We start from the raw sequence: 18,902 nt of genomic DNA on the forward strand, positions 1-18,902 counted from the left end.
TGTGTGTGTGTGTGTGTGTGTGTGTGTGTGTGTGTGTGTGTATCTTGCCAGAATAAACAACAGTGGGAAGTGCCAGTCAGTGAAAAATGGGCACCACCTCTCTTCGCTCTCCTCCTATTGATTTAATCTCCAGCCCTTTGCCACTCGCTGCCAAATCTGTCTTCACAAAACACATCTAAGGACAATGCCTTCCACTTGGGTTTTGTTTGCAGGCCTCTCTGAAATAGGCCCAAATAACCATGGCAGGATATCAGAATATTTTCCGAGAGAGTAGCGATTTTCTTCACTGCCATGAGGATGGTTTAGCACCTGTATAGATTGTATACCTGTAGTATCTACTTGTGTCCTTTTCACCTTCACTTCTATAAATGAGATCTTCTTTGCAGCTTTTTTTTTTCTTCCCATCAGAAAGTTTAATAAGGATGGCTGAGTTAGTGTAGATTACAGTGACGCTATTTTATTATATGTAAATAAAACCTGTTTAATGTGAGAGTTACATGGTATGAATGGGTTTTGTTGTTGTTGTTGTTTTGTTATACTTATATTTCCTAAAATTCTGATGGGGGCATTTGAAGACTGTTCCGCTTCTAGGTATTCTAGAGATTTTTCTCCCTGGCTTGCTTTGCCATGTAAAATCTCAGTGTGCAAGGTTTAGGGCATAGGTCTTATCCCTACTGATTGGAAAGCACCTCTCGTCTGGAGGTGCGATCATAACAGAGTCTGTCTGAACCCTGTGGATTTTCTCTGGTGGCAAGCTTACCTGAAATACAGCTTCCACTACTGGCAGCAGCCTGGCTGTCTCATCCAGGTTTGCTGCAATTACAAAACCTCTGGCAGTGAGTTGTTCTCATCATGTCCACATGGGAGGCCAGTAAATGAGAGCAACCGAGTAGAAAAAGAAAAAAAAGTTTGTTCCTTACGCACGTCTGCAGCCACTTCCCACTCTGCACACACACCATCACCTCCCCCTCTCAATCTCATCGTGCTGGCAAATTAAAATTCACGGGTTGCCAAACCATCCATTCTCTCTCCGCTGCTTAATTGTCTCGAAAATTGAGGAGATTACTGGGTGCGATTTATGTACAAATAAGAATCTGTCAGAAACCTGGCAGTGTATACATTGACATACACACAGACTCGATGAGCCATGGGCAATGACCAGCTTGGCCTTTGTCCATTTTCAATTCTACCCCTTCTGCAGCATTTTGGGCAAGGTATGCTTGCAAAAGTTGGCACAACACTGTGGGGGAAAAAATAGACACTCTCATAGACACTGAAAATCACACGTTGGCATGTTTGAAATTTAATAATCATCCCCTTAGTGTATATCAGCGTTTCTGCTTTTAATGTAAATTCTGCTTTTGAGCATATGGTACATCATAGCATATCAGCTCATGGATCCTCATTGTTACTGTAATTTTTTTAGCTCTGGCACAGAGTGGAATCAGACATCATTAGATTGCTCATGTAAATAGCAAAAACCTGCACATTAGTCATGCCGTATGTTTTACAAGAAAAAAGTTTAAATACAAGTACATTGCTCGAGTTGCATAGTTTCCATTAGTCACAGTCTCAGCGATTGGGCACATTAATCTCCTAACATATTCCCAAACTGGCAGCACTGGCTATAAGAGCAGAGCTTAAATTTGCCTTACAAGTGCTTGTTGAGCTTAGAGCCAGTAGTAAAAGTCATTAACGCTAAAGCTCATAAATAAGCACTCATTTGTACAATCTGACCATGTAAATCTGAGAGATACTGATTCATTCTGATATAATAGCCAAAACAAAGAATGCACTCTGTTGTACTGTAATAGTATGTTTATGTATGATATGTTTGATTACTTCATTGAGGTGCTACCTACAACAGTTATGAATCTCAGTCTCCACAGCAATTTAGGTGATTTATTTTTTTTTTGGCACAAATCATTATACTTTTCATGAAGTGAAATAACTTCACCTCCTGCCCTTAATTTTAAGGGCAGATGTAGGTGCATGGTGATATAGTCCCGCATATGCAGTTATTGAACTTGTGCCTGTACTGCGCTGCAGTGAATAGCTGGATGGACATGTAATAGAATTATCTGCTCATGAGAATGATTTATTATGTCAGCGTCTTATGAAAGCAATATTATGTCATATTCATGTCTACAGGTGCATATGGGTTTGTATGTAAATGTGCAGGTATGCTAAAAGCACCTGTTCTCTCCTGAGATTAAGCCAAACGAGGCAGTGTGATCATAGCCTTACAACTGTATGAATGTTATCTCACCTCTTACACTGGTGTAGCTCAACCCCACCTATCTCCATCCCTCTACTCTCCTCCTGCTCCTACTTCTCGTTTCATTCCAGCCCATTCCAGCTAAATCCAATTTGTTATGGCTTCAAATAAGGCCTCGTTTTCTCTGTCTTCTCACCACTTCAAACAAAGTGGCTTACATTATTGCTTGTCCAATTTGAAATAGTTTTCCCCTATTTTTCTGTCTCTTCAAGTCCACTCTAGCAGTGATGCACAATAGGCAGTGTAGGCTCAAGATGTGCTGCACAAGATGTAGAAAGTGAAAAGCCTTTACACAGCTTTATGGAGATATTATATTGTAGCTTTAGGACATGGCTGGCATTTTGCTTCACGCTGAGGTTGCCTTTCTGCTTTTGTAATGATGCAAATTCTGATATCCTCTTTACCGGTGCACATGTTTGTGCACACGTGCCTCTCTACACACGGTAATGATGTTTTTTGTTTTCTTGTAATTGTTTTTTTGTTTTGTTTTTATTAAGCACTTGTACTTTTTGCTGAAAAAAATGGGGAAAACATCCCAGTGACATTAAAATTGGGATTTAAAATATTAACCTATTAACCTAAAACTGCAACAGTAAAATGTTTTGAGAGTTTGTTTTGTTGGTTTTTTTTCTAAAGCATATCAGTTGTAAAGACAGAGCACAGGGTTGGTTTCCTAATTGTTAAGTAAATATACAGATGGAAGTGTTTTACTCCAACATTCTTGCTCCTATGAGTCCTGTTTTAATTGAAAACATGCTTATGGATACTGCCTTTGATTGCATTGCCAAGCATTTGGCAGTTACGGGGGCTTTTCTACAGTCTAATTGTTGATTGATGGGAATTATAAATCTAAAAATATCAAAGTGGTTTTAATGATGCTGATATAAATAATTAGAAAAATTCTAACGTTGACTTGATAGTGATAATGATGACAACATATGGTGATCTTAACTTGCATGCATTTGATTTATAGACAGCAGTATCATGCATGTTGTTGCAAATGAACTTGGAGGGAAATATTGTCTTTATGTGCATCTGTTGTGTTGCAGGGAATGATGTATCTAGAGGAGCGTAGGCTCGTCCACAGGGATTTGGCAGCCCGAAATGTCCTGGTCAAATCTCCCAACCACATCAAGATCACTGACTTTGGGCTGGCTCGCCTGTTGGATGTCAATGAAAAAGAATATAATGCTGATGGAGGAAAGGTAAATCGTGACATCTCCTTTAGAAACATTGTCAAATAATGGAATTTGGTTAATTTTGGGGGGTTAATAGACATTTAATTTCCTTCTGAGAATCTGAGTTGATGATCAATGCCACACACTGCCATGGAAAGCAAACATTAAACAATTTCCTGGCTGGGAAGCCTTCTTTTGCTCTAGAGAGAACAGTGAGTTTTTAAATCGTAGAAGACTGTTTCGCAAGCAAAACAAGCCATCAATGCCACCGCTGAACATGTTCACCTTGGAAGTGCAGTGTACGAAATTATAGCCTCAAAAAACATAAATTAATAACTATGTTTTCATAGCTGAATGGGCTGAAGTTATCAGAGCTTGTGATTGTGAATAAGGTCGATCTAACATTAGCAACATTTGAATGTATGAAGTTGAAGACTTGTGTTGTTTATATGGGCTATTTTTTTTTCTTTGGTCTGAAGTCTCCACTGTTTGTTTGTTCCTCTCCTTTGCTCTTTGTTTCACATTTTCCTTGTGTCTTTTGTGCTCTTCATCTGCTCCCCTATATGTGTCACACACAGAGCAGAGTAAAGCAGGCACACTCTTAGCGGAGGAGAGGAGAGGCAGGTGAAGTGAAGATAATGTTACTTGAGATGGTGACAGCTAGGAAGGAGAGTCATTTTAAAAGGGATCCGAAACTTTGCTTTGTTTTGGTTTTTTTAAGCTCAAATAGCTACTATGTAGTGAGTTTTTGAGGTGCTGATTGCCTGATTGTGTTATCTTCAAAAAGACCCAGATCAGGCATTTAAGCTAAACTAATCTGCTGCTGGCTTCTGCTCTGTATAGACTGACTGTCTCTTCTCTTCTGACTGTCAGGAAAGTGAACGAGAATAATGCAAAAGCTTTCATTTAAAATCTCAATTTCATTTGCATTTGAACCAGAAATGTGCCAAAAACGTCTGCTTTATAATTCTTTCCTTAACATTTAAATGAAAAATGCAGTTTGAATGTTGGAGTGTGTACAGGCTGCAGTAACCATCATGTTAGTGCTTTTTGTTACTTTTGCAATTGGTCCGGTATGATCACTTGAACTTGTAATAAGGGCCCATCTACCTCAGTTATTTGTTGAATAAAGTGTTGGTTTAGGAGATACAATATTAATAAATAACCATTTTGAACCTTACGGCTGACATTTTGTAAAAGACAGCGATACACATTAACATTAATGAGGGTTTCATATTCTACAAGAAGAACTTAGCCCATCACAAAGGACAGTTTCACTGGAGTGAAATGGTATTCTGCTCTACTGGACCGTGTTATTTACCTTTGGGGATTTCAAAACCCTGTAAACATAGTAAACAAATATATCCTTGAGGCTGTACTTACACTGAGTTCTGACCTCTTCTAATCTTTGTTTATCCTTTGCCGCTTTTGTATTTTGTTTTCAAAACCTCTTTACTCAAGAAAGTCTTTTTCATCCCTCTCTCTTCGTCTCTTTCCAGTGTCTCCAACACAGTTTATATCAGTGACGATCACTGTAGTATTTTCCCCTCAGCTGAGTGAAAGACAAATTCTGATCTTCCATAGCCCCTCCTCTCAGTTTCCATCGCTGTAATAAATAGAATTTCATATCTAATTATAGTGTTAAGCTGCATATCACCAGTGTTGTTGATGTATCTTTGCCAAAATGGTCCATTATCACTGTCAACACCCAACTAGCTGATATTTAGTATAAAAACACTTGGAAAATTAGAGTTTTCCTTAAGTATAAGGGTACTAACATCTCTGCTTTTATTAACAGATGCCCATCAAATGGATGGCCCTTGAGTGTATTCATTACAGGAAGTTTACTCATCAGAGTGACGTTTGGAGTTATGGTAAGTGTCCTTTGAATATAACCATGACAGTTTTCTATATAATTTTATTGATAACAAAGGCACTGGTTGACCTTCATCCAATGAAATGTAAATAGAAAAGCTGAAATTAAAAAAAAATGGCCACAATTTTAATAAAGCACAGATGCTTATCACCTGTTTTGCAAAAAGTTTTATTGTTTCTTACTACTTTATTGTCATGTTGCCATCAATATACTAGAAACAACAATGTCAGTTACTAGGCAGCATATGGCAGCATAATGTATCAGATGTGTAATTCAACTTTTGTAGATATAAATTACATGTTACGGTCCCGAAATTAAGCAATAGAATATTTTAGTATGGTGCTTTAGGTACATAAATACTGCAAATGGTTATTTTAGCCAGTGGTGGGTGATTGTTAGGTAACATGATGCCATCGTAATATCAGATGTCACTAAGAGCATTCGAGGCCCTTTAAAGTGTACCTGTGTGCCTAGTTTAGTTGCTCAACCGCTGACAGTCTAGCAGGAATTTGCAGACAAAGGAAAAAAATAAAATAAGACTTGTGTGTGTGACAAGAAATAAAGAGGGGAATAGAAAAAGGGTGCATGAGGTAGAATGTGTTCAAGGCCATCTTCATATTCTTGGTTTTATTCATTATTTACAGACAGTTACATCAAAATACATGTAGTGGGAGAAAACTATTGAAGGTACAAGGCTGTGAGGGAGAGGACAGAAGGACCATGAGAGGAAAGAGGGTGAGATCACGCTCCTGCTGAGAGCTTGGCTCCGACTCTTCCCTGTCCATTTAAAACGCTAAGAACAGCCAAGAGACGGTGAATAGACAGTGGATGGACACTTTACTTTGAACTCATATACGTGTAGTGTAATGTGAAGTAAATTGTAATTAATAAAATCCTGAACATTATTTTAACTCATCTTTTTAGTTTCACAAGAATCAAGAACCATTTGAATGGTTGATTTTTTCCTTGGTGGCTAATTAGAACAGACCAGACCTGGCTGATTGGTGGGTTTTGCAATCTGTAAAAAATTGCGGCGAATAAGGGAATAATTTGGGGACACTTGAGTGTAGTTTGCACAAGGAAGCATAAAACTGTTATTGGTCACATCATGAGTCTTTGCACAAGGTGTTGCTTTTATCCAAGCCTTGTCATTTCTGCATACCTGTCTGACAAAGATCTTACCCATAGCTTATAATGCGACACTGTAGCAAGGTGGTTAAAAGCAGAGTCACGTCTATGTTTTCCTGTCATTTATTTATGTAATTTGCTTGAGACTGAGACTTATTGGTAAAACAACATTTACTGTTTTCTTAAGACATCTCTTTTTCAAATGTCTGTTTCATTAAATGAAAAAGATTTCAAAGTGCACTTGTGCTTCCTTACTCTAAAAGAAAAGGAACATTTATTTTTGTTTTCCTATTTCCACTTACTTAGTGAATTTGGGCTTTCAACTTTCTACTTGTTCTTGTTTTTGTAATTATCTTTTTGTCTCTCCTTACTTAATCTGTCTGCCTCTGTGCTCATATATCACTACTCCTACATCTTTCAGGTGTAACCATTTGGGAGCTGATGACCTTTGGAGGGAAGCCATATGATGGGATTTCTACAAGAGATATCCCAGATCTGTTAGAAAAGGGAGAGCGTCTTCCTCAACCACCCATCTGCACCATTGATGTTTACATGGTCATGGTCAAATGTAAGTAAAATCTCAAAGTAACCAGAAGAACAGAAACTCTCTTTAATAAACTAAAATCAAATGCAACAGATCAAATAAATCAGAATTAATAATTACTGCTTCTACCATGTTAAACTGAGAGCGATGAGGAAACATGCTAGCTAGTTTTGAATAGAAAACATGTTTAGAAAACATTTGGTAATCGGTAGATTGCGGTTCTACAGTTTAGCCCACCTGTTTTCTTTTAATTGATCATACTTGTATAAAATTTTAGAGGACTGCTAAGCATGAACAGGTTGGCCTTAGTGGTCAGCCACTGCTGTTATGCTGTCAGGCACTGGGGTCACAGGTGGCACTATACCCTCTGGCCACTGCTGACAGGACAAAGACTGGGTGCCAGCACCACTTCAGCCTTCTCTACTGCTCTCCAAGGTTCAGCCTCTGGCCGTTTCTGTCACCTTGGCTTTTACGGTCACCCTCAACCTGCGCCAATCTGGCAAGTGGACACAGACACGGCAGGGAGAGGTTACTATCACCTGCCTCTTATCTGACTTCTTTCTGCAACACTGCACATGCTGAAAAGGCTCATGTGCTCAGTGTACTTCTGAAGCTTTAACTAATTTCACTATCCTCTGCTTTACTGGCAATAATAATAGACGCTATGCACCAAGACAAAAGATAATCAATTTTACATTTGAAATGGCTTGTGTATATATTTATGTATTCACATCTAAAGCCACATTTAACCATCCTTTACCTAGTCAGCCTGTACTCAAGGCCAGACCACATGATTGCTTTGGCATTATATCATCATGTTCACATGGAAACTGGCAGAAGAGCGCATAGCTCCATATGGCCATTATAGCGATGAAACAGTATTTATATTTGAATAAAGAAGAGAACTTAATTTAAACTCATGTAATTAATCATTATGAAACAATGCATTCTGGAAAATGGTTTAAAAATGAAATCTTCAAAAATCTTAAGAAGTAGGGGAATATGGCCTGTTTTTATGTCATGTGATTGATGTCAAGCTTTCACAGGTTAGCTACAGTTTTTTGTTACCCAGACCTTCCCACCACAGTTGGCCCAGGGATAATCCACCACATCTGCCCCATCAATACACGAGCAAACACACCAGACTCCACTATCACCACCACTTAATAGCATAATGGTGTAATACAGAGCTGCTTTGAGTGCAATTGAAACCACCATCATGATAGATTTAACCTACCATATCGACCAGTCAGGAAATAAGTTCAAGTTCAGAATAATTTCAATTTATCACTTTACGTATAAATACCCGTTCACAATGAATTATTCACTCTGTAGAGATAGTTGCATGTCAAAAAATAATGCTTGAAAGATGATATCAAAGTCTAATTATTGTGCATTATTATGTAGCCTTTAATCCAAAGCCTCAGTCTATGGAGGCATTACCTCTGACACCAAAGTAGGAAGACCACTCAACTGCACTGCCAAATCTCCACTGACACCTTCTCAACACATTGTTCCTAATAGTTAAATGGGGTAACAGTAAATTTACACAGGAACAAAAAACTGAATCCTGATGGGGATAGATGAAGCCTCAAATTGAATGTTGATTGGGAAAGTTATACACATCAATAAGATGTATAGATGGCATCTCCACCCCACACACACTTTTGTTATTTTTATTTGGAACATCATATTGTTAAATATATAATAAAGAAATGCCTTTCAGGCTGGATGATTGATGCAGACAGTCGACCCAAGTTCAAGGAGCTGGCTGCCGAGTTCACTCGAATGGCTCGAGATCCCCAAAGATATCTGGTCATCCAGGTAGGTAAATTGATGGTATCGGAATATGTATGTTATCTTTATAGTGTGTCTTCGGTTACTGTGTCAGTTTTTCATATAGAGAGTTTTTCTGTTTCCCATTTCTTTGTAAAAGAAAAAAAACATGGACTTTGCTTATATTGTGTTAAAATAAGTGCTCATTCAAAAAAGGTTTCTCTAAGTAACACAAGTAAAACAGTCATGAAACAAATCTGACATTATCACACTTGTTATTCTGATATTTTCAAATTAACTTCAGTGAAGTATAAGCTGCAGAGGCTATAAAAGTGTTAAAAATAATAGCTAATGTGTTATCAGAATAACAAGCTAGACCTCACTCCAAACACTCTCCGTCTGATAATATATCTATTAATGTCTACTTCCACCCCATACACATTTGTTGTGGTCTCTGTGCCCCACCCTCCCTTTCTTGTTTCTCTGCATATCAGCCTTTCTCAAAAGTATCAGATGGATCTGCCAATGACAAGGCCCCAAACCACAGTCTGACTTAACTTGTTGCTTTATCATCAATAAATGTTTTTCTCCCTCCCCTCACCTCCAACTGGTGACAGCAGATGACCGCCCCTCCTTGAGCTTGGTTCTGCCAGAGGTTTCTTCCTGTTAAAAGGGAGTTTTTCAATCCCACTGTTGCTAATAGTGGGTTTTTGTTTTTTGTTTTTTTGGATTGTTGGGATTTTCTCAGTTTTATTGTAGACTTTGTATCTTACAATATAAAATGCACTGAGGCCATTGTTGTGATTTAGCATTATATAAATAAAATTGAATTGAACTGAATCAAACTTTACTCAGGGTGATGATCGCATGAAGCTCCCCAGCCCCAGTGACAGCAAGTTCTTCCAGAGCCTCTTGGATGAGGAGGAACTAGATGACCTGATGGATGCTGAGGAGTACTTGGTGCCCCACTCCTTCAACATCCCCCCACTGGCATACACTCCCCGCACAAGGATGGACTCCAACAAGGTATTTTATTTCAAGCGCCCTAATACAATGTTCAATATGTGGAAGAAATACTGAAGATACACTTACATTGTGTTATTAAGGTGGATCATTATGCAATGTGACTGCACAATGTGTTTTGCGGTAGAAATAGATTGTTTAAACTTGGAGGAATTTTTAAAAATAGCTTAGACTTAACAGCATGTTTTCATCTTAGCATGTCAAATACTGCTATTCTGGCAGATGCCACTGGCATCTGTGCTGTGACAAGAGAGATTAAGTCCACATTTGGAGGCTAGAAGGGTGGTGGTGGTGAAGTAAATCACAAGTTTGCCAGCCAACAACTCACGGTTTGTCTCCTGTTTCAGACTTTGTTCTGCGTTGATTTCACTTAATAATTAGTTTTAGGTTTTGTAGTGGCCCTGGCAGAACCACAATGGTGCAATAGGCTTAAGAAAAGGCTATGGATTATGGTGTAGGTTCACACCCCTTCACAATATCAAGCGTGCATAAAATGTTCAACTAATTTTCTTCTGTGTATACCCAGCTGGCAGTGGTGATAAGAGCAAATAGAGTTCTTAAATGACTTGCTCTTGTCTATGTAAAATATCTAAATAGAGCTTTAAAAAGATGACAGATCTGGTTAGCCAGCTGGTTGAACATGTGATTGCATTAGCCCTTCTAATGTAGTCATTGTCAAGCTGGATGGGCTATTGATTTTAACTGTTTTTGATGTACTCACTCAACAATTAATTTGTTCTTGTTGCTCTGTTTTTATCAGAATTTTAAGCTAGAAGTAACAGTGGTAATAGGAGGTGCCAACTGCCATTAGTCATAATGGTTTTCTACATTCTAGACATCTAACCCAATATTTTAGTGTAGTTTTCAGTTCACTGTACTGTTGTTGATGTCCACAGATTTTCCTACAAAAATATTTAGCTGGAATATTTTTAAATAATTTATTAACATTGTAAACAAGATTAAATCTATTAAATGATAAACTGTAAAGTCATAAAGTTCGAAACCTCTTGCAATAACCTAGGTAAGCCAGTTTGTGTTTTAATCCCTTCACTAACACTGTAAGGAAGACTGGTGGCCCAACCCTTTTTCATTATTTTTGTTATTACTTCTTTAATGAACTTAAGTTTTAATTTGTGTGTTTTTCTTTTACTTTTTTCATTAAATTTGTTTCTTATCTTTTAATTTGACATGGTCTCTGGATTACCATCTCTTATTACCAGTTCTTTCTAAGCATAGTAGCAGTGTGGCTGGTTGAAAGATGAAAAATGGGACAATATAGCAAAAGTACTCAAATCATTTAGATGCATTCTAAAGTGATATGGGAATGGTTTTCTCAGTGCAATGCAGGACTATTCTGTTCAAGCACAAAAGACTGAGGCCTTAAAACTGCACTCACACAGCTTTCTCGCGTTCACTCCCATCTGTCTCTTGCTGTCCAATTCTCTTTCTGTTTTCCTTCGTCTTTCTCCTTTGTGAAACTGTTGTAATTGCCTTCTTCTGAATTGGAGTTTACAGCTAGATCTTCTCAGTTCTTGGACTGTTCAAATGTTCATAGTCTCTCTTTGGACTTAAATCTATCACAGCACCAGTCACACAGCCAGAATTCAAACATTTTGTATTCCAAAATCCCCCTGTGTTTATGTCAGAATAAAAATACCCACTGAATGCCAATGAGAGACATGTCTCAAACCTGTTTTAGTGCATTTCAGAGAGTGAATGATTATGTATTTGCCTGATCTGTATATATATTTACAATCCCCCTGCTGTTCCTTACTATTGCCTATACTTTTCTTCCACTACTGGGCCTTTCTTTTTAGTTTGAATGCAAATAACTTCATAATAATTTAATTTCAAATAGGTTGATTATTGTAATGAGCTTGATTATTAAAACACTTACTTATACAGCCATATTTCACTCTATTATTGTGACTCATAACTGGAAGAAATTTGTTCTGCACTCGCTTAAACAGACATTGCCACCATACTCCGAAATGTCATTATGAAAATGCATGCTAAGATTAAAAACTATTTGGTTTAAAGGGATGAAGACGTTTAGCCTAGCCAAAAGCTTGTGCTTTGATAAAAAGGTGAACAGGGCACTTTACTTGACTCTTCAAGTAATAGTTAATATTTTACTTCACACTGGATTAAGTCTCTGTTCATCTTCAGGGTACAAAGTAATACAGCTGTGCATGTGTTTGAATATGATTTAAAGAAACTCCACAATTTTATATTTGTGTTAAGGTTAGTGATTGATTTTGTTTTTTATTTTTTGATGAGTGATAGGTATAAATGAGGATTGAAAGAGGGAAATTTAGTAGATATACCTGCAGTTACACTGTAATGAGAAAACAGCATGAGCTCTAAGGCCTCAACTAATTGCTTCTGGCTTATAATGTAGAGCACTAGATGAGAAACTGGGGAAGACTCCACATGTAATATATCAGGAAAAAAGAACGATGCTGTTGCATACAGAAAATGAGAATGCCCCTCAATTCTGCCCTTTGAAGTTCCTGAGATTTCAAGCAAAGGTTTGGACAAAATATAGCAGTAGGCACAGTTTTGTTTAAAGCTCCTATTTGCTAATAATTGCATTACTCCGATCTCTAAGTTAACAAAAAAAAAGGAAACAAAAAAGATTTACATGACTGTGCGACAAGAGTCAGATGTCATCAGTAACTGGGCACTCAGTAAAAACTTTATTGGAATAACTTAGTAAGCTTGTAAAGAAGTATGCTCATTTCCTGCTTTAGATTTGTATTTGTGGACTTCACTAAATATAATTTTCTGCTACAATGTACTTTGATAAAACTCCTCAATTCACCATCTGTCTGAAAAAAGGAATCTAAGCTTCTCCCGCTTTAAGGACACTGATCTTTTAAGACAGATTTCTACTGATTTGGGTATGGTAAACAAAAGGTTCACTGGGTGAGATGTGTGCCTGTGATGAGCGTATTATGGATCTCTCCATCAGTATGTACCTGTCTCTGTGTGACACCATATAGACCCAAAAGAGAAAAGAAATTGTTGGAAACTGGGCATTTAGAGTATGAAGCCATTTGTATCTTAGATACAAACCCAATTCTGAAAAAGTTGGGACACTTTATAAAATCTAAATGAAAAAAGTTGCAATAATTTACTAATCTCATAAACCACATTTCATTTACAGAAGGATAAAGAAAAGGCAAATGTTTAAACTGAGACTTTTTGCTATTTTATGAAAAGTATTAATAACATCTCAAAAACGTTTAGATGAGGGAATAAAAAGCTGGAAAAGTGAGCAATATTAAAAAGAAACAGTTGGAGGACCATTTTGCAATGAATTAAATGAACTGACTACAGGTCAATAACATGATTATGTATAAATAGAATATCTCAGGGAGGCAGAGTTTCTTAGAAGTAAAGGTGGACACAGGTTCATCAATCTGGGGGGGGAAAGTGCATCTAAAAATTGTGGAACAATTTCATAATAATGTTCTTGAAGGAACAATGTTAAAGACGGTGAATTATTCTTCATCTACAGTATATAAGATCATTAAAAGGATAAAAAGGATCTTGAGAAATCTCTTGGACGTAGACATGTGCACATGGGACAAGAGTGAAAATCGATATAGGATCATGCTTGTGATCTTTGTGCCCTTAATGCACTGCAAATTAAAAATAGGTCAGACTCATAGAAATCCGTCCATGGCTCAGAAACACTTTCACGACTGTGTACACAGTTTGCTGTGCTATTCAGAAATGCAGGTAAAAGCTCTATCATGCAAAGAAGAAGCCATATCAAAGCTTTTTTTAAGGTGGACTGAAACAAGGCAGAACGCAAATCAATATTTGAAATTCTTTTGGAAAACACGGAACCCACATCCTTTGGACAAAGAGAACAGCTTGCAGTTCTGTATGCAGTTCAGAGCTTTCACCAGCTAAAAACATTTCGCGTGTGGTGAATCAAAAAGTACAAACACAAAGAAGACCTAGGACTGTTGAACAGCTGTAGTGTATATATATATATATGACAGAGAGAGAGATAAAAAGAATGGGACAGCATGCCTCCCCCAAAAGTTCAGCAACTTATATTTTCTGTTCCCAGATATTTACAGCGAGGGGATCCTGTAAACATCGCCCTGTACTTACTTTTCTTAAAATGATACGTTTTCCCAGTTTAAATATTTGATGCAGGTTTGGTTCTGAATAAAGTATATGTTCATGAGATATGCAGATCATTGCATTCTGTTTTTAATTTACATTTTACACAGCATCCCAAATTTTTCTAAATGTTTATTAATCACATGCTGACCTCATTATCTGGTAATTTAGCCATGTTTCATCCACTATTATAACAATTTTTTAGTATTAAATAAGGTAAATAGCCAGAGGTCCACTTTAAGGGAAATAAATTCCATATACTGTTGCCGTAAGATCACAGACGACTCAGCATTAACCTGAGGATAAGTTAATAAAAAATTTTAAAAAAATAAAACTTGCTGAAAATATGGGGGAGAAAAGATAAACCGAGTAAAGCACTTGCTGAGGTTCATAAAAGCCCTTTTTTGTCATTAGTGTAGACACAAATGCACACAGCATGACATTTCTGATATGGCTACTTAAAGACTTGCTGCATGGAGCCTTTTAATTAAAATCCTTTTAATTGTACTTGGCAGTCATGCTGCCATATCATTGTTTGGCACTGCTGTTTGTCTCCCCTGCCTGTCACATTTTAATATTGCAGATGGACAATAGTACAAAGTACTTCAATTGTCACTTTTACAATAGTCTTTGTCTTACTTTTTTTGTTGTACTTTTTATATTGTTTTTTTTGCTTTTGTACTTGTACCACACCAGAAAATCAAACTAGTTTGTAGACAAAAGATTGGAATAGAAACAGTTTCCCCTTGAAGGTAATGAACTTAAAGTTCATTGACTTCGACATTAGATTTTAGATTTTAAACACAATTTGCCATTAATCTCTCATCGTATATATCTGTCTTAGTAAACTGATTTTCTTTGAATTCAGTCTCACATTCCTACTATCCTAACTGAACCCTTTCTCTCATTTACTTCTACACAGAACCAATTTGGCTGTCAGGATCCCAGTTTCAGCATGGAGGATATGCTGGCTGCCGTGCCGAGAGTGATCTCTGGTCCCCCTGTTTCTGGAAGCTGCCTCGCTCCACAGGAACTTGCCTCAGGAGGAAAAATAGTTGGTGGATTTGGCCGTGGTAGCCAGGATGACCCCCGCTGTAATGGCACTCTGAGAAAACAGGCATCCCCAAGGTCAAGCACCCTTGAGGCTGGCTCAACTCTCACCACAGTGCAAGGTAAAGTAGAATGACATTCAAAAGCAGCGGTCATGGGATTAAATTCAATTGAGGGACTCTGAAAAATACTTTGGGTTGCTCATACCAGTAAATTGTAAACAAATATCAAGCATAGAGTCATTATGTTTTGTGTTTTTGTAAACATTACCAAACTCTACATGAATAAACTGAAACTTAATGACATATCCTAAGAATTCTTTGGTACAGTTTATTTATTTTAAAATCTGGTTTGATTATAATATGTAAAGAGAGGATTCGCGAAACAAAATCAGCCCTCATTTTATTTTCAGTCACTGAGCCTGAATGTACCACAAGGTGACGCCATAGCCAGTGACACAGTGACAAAAATGTCATGTCACAGTAGACAAGATAGGTGAGATCGGAACAGAGAAAATGTCCTGAATTATTTGTTGACATTGTGACTCAAGTTATTCTTTTCTACGTTTTCCCTTTATGCTTGCTGCCAATATTTGTTTGGGTTGGTAAAGTGAGTTTAACAATGCAAGCGTGTCTATAATGTCACTTCATTGGAGAAGTAAGAAGTGAAAGAGATGAGTGTAACATATTGGTAATGGCTGCGTTCGAGCACTAATCGGAATCCATGTACTGTACGGTCAGCCCATGAAAAATAAAGATGTCATCCCTAAATCACCCAAATTAAAGTTACTTGGGTACAGTTATAGCTCTGCCTCGGAGTTTATTAGAAAATATATATGGATCTTGACATAAGGTTTTCATAGTAGCATACTTTAAAACTCTCTCTTGCTTCCTTTCCTCTTGCAAGGCGGAGGTGAGGACAGTAATGGACAGCGTTACAGCGCCGATCCCACTGGTCTTTTAGCAGAGCGAGGAGCAAAAGGCAATGCCATGAGAGACAAGAGCAATTCAGGTTACTCTGACAGTTTTGAATGTCTTCATCAAATTTCTAAATGTTTGGATAAAATGAGCTAAATGACATAGTTTGTGTTGTGATACAGTACTTATCTAAAATAACATATTAAATGTGTACCCAGTTCTTTTAAGGGTTTGAAAGCATCTGATATGTACACTATAACTTACAACATTCAATAACAGTACTGTAGAGACCTTAGCTAATGCTAATATCCCCTTTTTGTTTCCAGATTATCTCATCCCTGTAGAGGAAAACCCCTTTGTCACACGGCGTAGGAATGGAGATGCCCACACAGTGATTGATGGAGCTAGCTGCCACACTCTGCATTTGGCTGGAGCCACTGCTGCCCCCAAAAGTCAATCCACTCATGGTGATGATGAGTATGTCAACGAGCCACTGTACCTGAATACCCTCCTCAACACTGGGGCCAAGAATGGATTGGCTGGCACAGTCTCCATCTCTGGCTCTGGATCCTCTGTTGCACAATCAGTACTGCAGACAGTCAACCCACCAACATCAAGCCACACCATCTCCTCCACTGGATATGTGGTACCCCCTGGCCACCTCCCCCACCCATCGTATCCATCACACACCCTGCATCCGGGGCATTCAGGACACGCTCTGCACTCAGGCATCACCAGCGGCACCATTATGTTTGATAAGAAAGGCAAGAAAGCCACTTTTGACAATCCTGAATACTGGCAGCACAGTCTCCCTCCCAAGTCCTCACTGCACAACCCTGAGTACCTGCAGGACTGCAGCACACGCTTCTTCTACCGCCAGAATGGACGCATTCGCCCTGCTGTGGCTGAAAACCAGGAATACTTGTCAGAGGCTGCTATGAAAACAGGCAATGTATTGCCACCCCCTCCATACAGACAGAGGAACACTGTGGTGTAGTGACCCACCTGTAGCACATTAGCGATGAATAGAGGGGTATGGGTGGGGATGAATGGACAGTAAACAGTCCTCACGTTTCCATGCTGTTCTTCTCAAACTGGGTTCTTCTTTCACCTTTCCTTAACACTTCTCTTTGTCATGTCTGCTAATCTTGTATTCTCACTCACTGGTTTTGCATTTTCTATGACAAAACTATAACAACATTCACTAACGGCCTCTTTTGTTACTTTGTCCTTGGCCCCTAAAGCAAACACAGACATCTCTTTGTGGTGTATTCTGTCCTGGAAAAGAAAAAGTCCAGTTTTTTTAGAATCAAAATTGCACAGAAATAATATTAACACAATCAAAGATGAAAAGAGGAGGAAAAAAATAAACTGTGGTTAGCCCCAGCACGGTTATTTCCATGACCTTACATGTCTTTCTTTATACACCCTTAAATCATTGTTCACTGTCCCTTTGGCACATTTTCCATCCAGCTAGATGCACACATTGTACTATTCACACAACTGCTATTGCTTGGGTGCAGTCAATCAAATGTCCATGCACATAGAGTTGTGTCATGACTTACCAGCAAACCTGCAGTCATGCTGAAAACCCCAGATGTGGCCTGCATGCCTGCCGTCATGCTGCTTTGACTTTTACGTTTCACTGCACCAGTAATGAAATTCAGACATTTATCACACACATATTTCAAATCATACCTGAAACACGTTAACATGCCTGTAGGCTTGATACACCTACAATAACCACACATTATTTCATACATGCACACTGACAGATAAGTCTGCCGCCACTTGAAATATGTTCTGAAGGAGAAACAACATTAGACCTTGTACTTGAAAAAGATAATGTCGATAATGGCAGCCAGAGTTACAGCACTAAAATGGGCCAACAGGACGGTACATACCGCCACAGCTGTGATATCACCTGGTACCTGATTGAGCAGCATTTGACACATTGTTGCCACGGCAAGTTTGGATTAGAAGGTTGACTGCTCACAAGATGACCCTTTAAATTCCACTGTAATTTTCCATGCTGTTCCTCATCTTTACCAATCTAGTCCGAGTAGCGAACAAACCGCACAGGTTACTACCTTCATGAGCTCATGTGACTGACTAAAACATTGGTAACTGCAGTAGAAGAGATTTTATTTCAGTGGAACCGGTGCTTAAGAATGGACAAATCTTTTAAGAGGTACAACAACATGTTTCTGGAGAAACACAAACTGAGGGGGAAAGACGGTATTTTAAAATCTTTATCAGAGTATAGCGGGGGTATTTTTTTGTTAATCCATCAGGGACCTGTTTATTTCCTCAACTTGTCTGACAATGTACTGTATTTGATCAATAAAGGGATGGGGTGAACAGCACAGTAATGCAGCCACGAAAGAACGTTGTGGAGATGACAGAAAAAGGAAAACTCTCCATGGCTGGAAATAAGCCAATTACATGTCATCGCCAGACAGACACAAGCAACAAAAAAGGAAAAGAACACCTATAGGAGGTTTTTTTTACCACTCTGTGTTAATACTGTTGTATGTAATAAAAAGAGAAAACTAAGAAAGTCACTATCTGCCCTTACTCTTAGGTATAAGATAGCTAAAGCAAGGGTCAGCTACATTATTACCCTGTAACAAGTTTTAAAAAAATAGGGACATTTTCTGTCTTGGTGTTTGACATTGTAAGTTATCACTAAATCTACTGATGGCTAGCTTGCTGTACTCATACAGTACTGCCAGATGCCACATTAAATTATGATGGAGAGTGCTAGCATCTGTCGTCAAATGACTTTGAAGCCTAATTTAGGTCGGGGCTGATAATTTATTAGCACTTAACACTCTGGCACAGCCAAATTGCGTTGGTGTTATTCTCACTATAAGCAACAATTCGTGCAATTTTCTCCATCACACTCCAACTTTCATTTACAGTGAGATAACACCTGAGTTTTTTGGGTTATTTTGCTTTTTTTTTTTTTTTTTTTTTTTTTTTTTTT

General features: G+C 38.1%; 1 protein-coding gene across 4 annotated transcripts in view; it reads left to right on the forward strand.

Moving 5' to 3' along the window:
• LOC102298669 (receptor tyrosine-protein kinase erbB-4) overlaps positions 1 to 18,902 on the forward strand; it is a 116,295-nt gene extending 97,393 nt beyond the window's left edge. For 3 of the 4 annotated variants that reach the window (XM_042226229.1, XM_042226228.1, XM_005935764.3), the window contains exons 18-25: positions 3,328 to 3,483; positions 5,255 to 5,330; positions 6,882 to 7,028; positions 8,731 to 8,828; positions 9,636 to 9,806; positions 14,869 to 15,118; positions 15,903 to 16,007; positions 16,240 to 18,902. In XM_042226229.1, coding sequence (XP_042082163.1) covers positions 3,328 to 3,483; positions 5,255 to 5,330; positions 6,882 to 7,028; positions 8,731 to 8,828; positions 9,636 to 9,806; positions 14,869 to 15,118; positions 15,903 to 16,007; positions 16,240 to 16,910 — 1,674 coding nt within the window. In that variant the 3' untranslated portion in view covers positions 16,911 to 18,902. The remainder of the gene's footprint in view (positions 1 to 3,327; positions 3,484 to 5,254; positions 5,331 to 6,881; positions 7,029 to 8,730; positions 8,829 to 9,635; positions 9,807 to 14,868; positions 15,119 to 15,902; positions 16,008 to 16,239) is intronic. The other variant, XM_042226230.1, reaches the window with a different exon arrangement.

The sequence above is a fragment of the Haplochromis burtoni genome, unplaced genomic scaffold, assembly GCF_018398535.1.
Source record: "Haplochromis burtoni strain Fernald_Lab_line unplaced genomic scaffold, NCSU_Asbu1 Contig_202, whole genome shotgun sequence".
Classification (NCBI taxonomy): Eukaryota; Metazoa; Chordata; class Actinopteri; order Cichliformes; family Cichlidae; genus Haplochromis; species Haplochromis burtoni.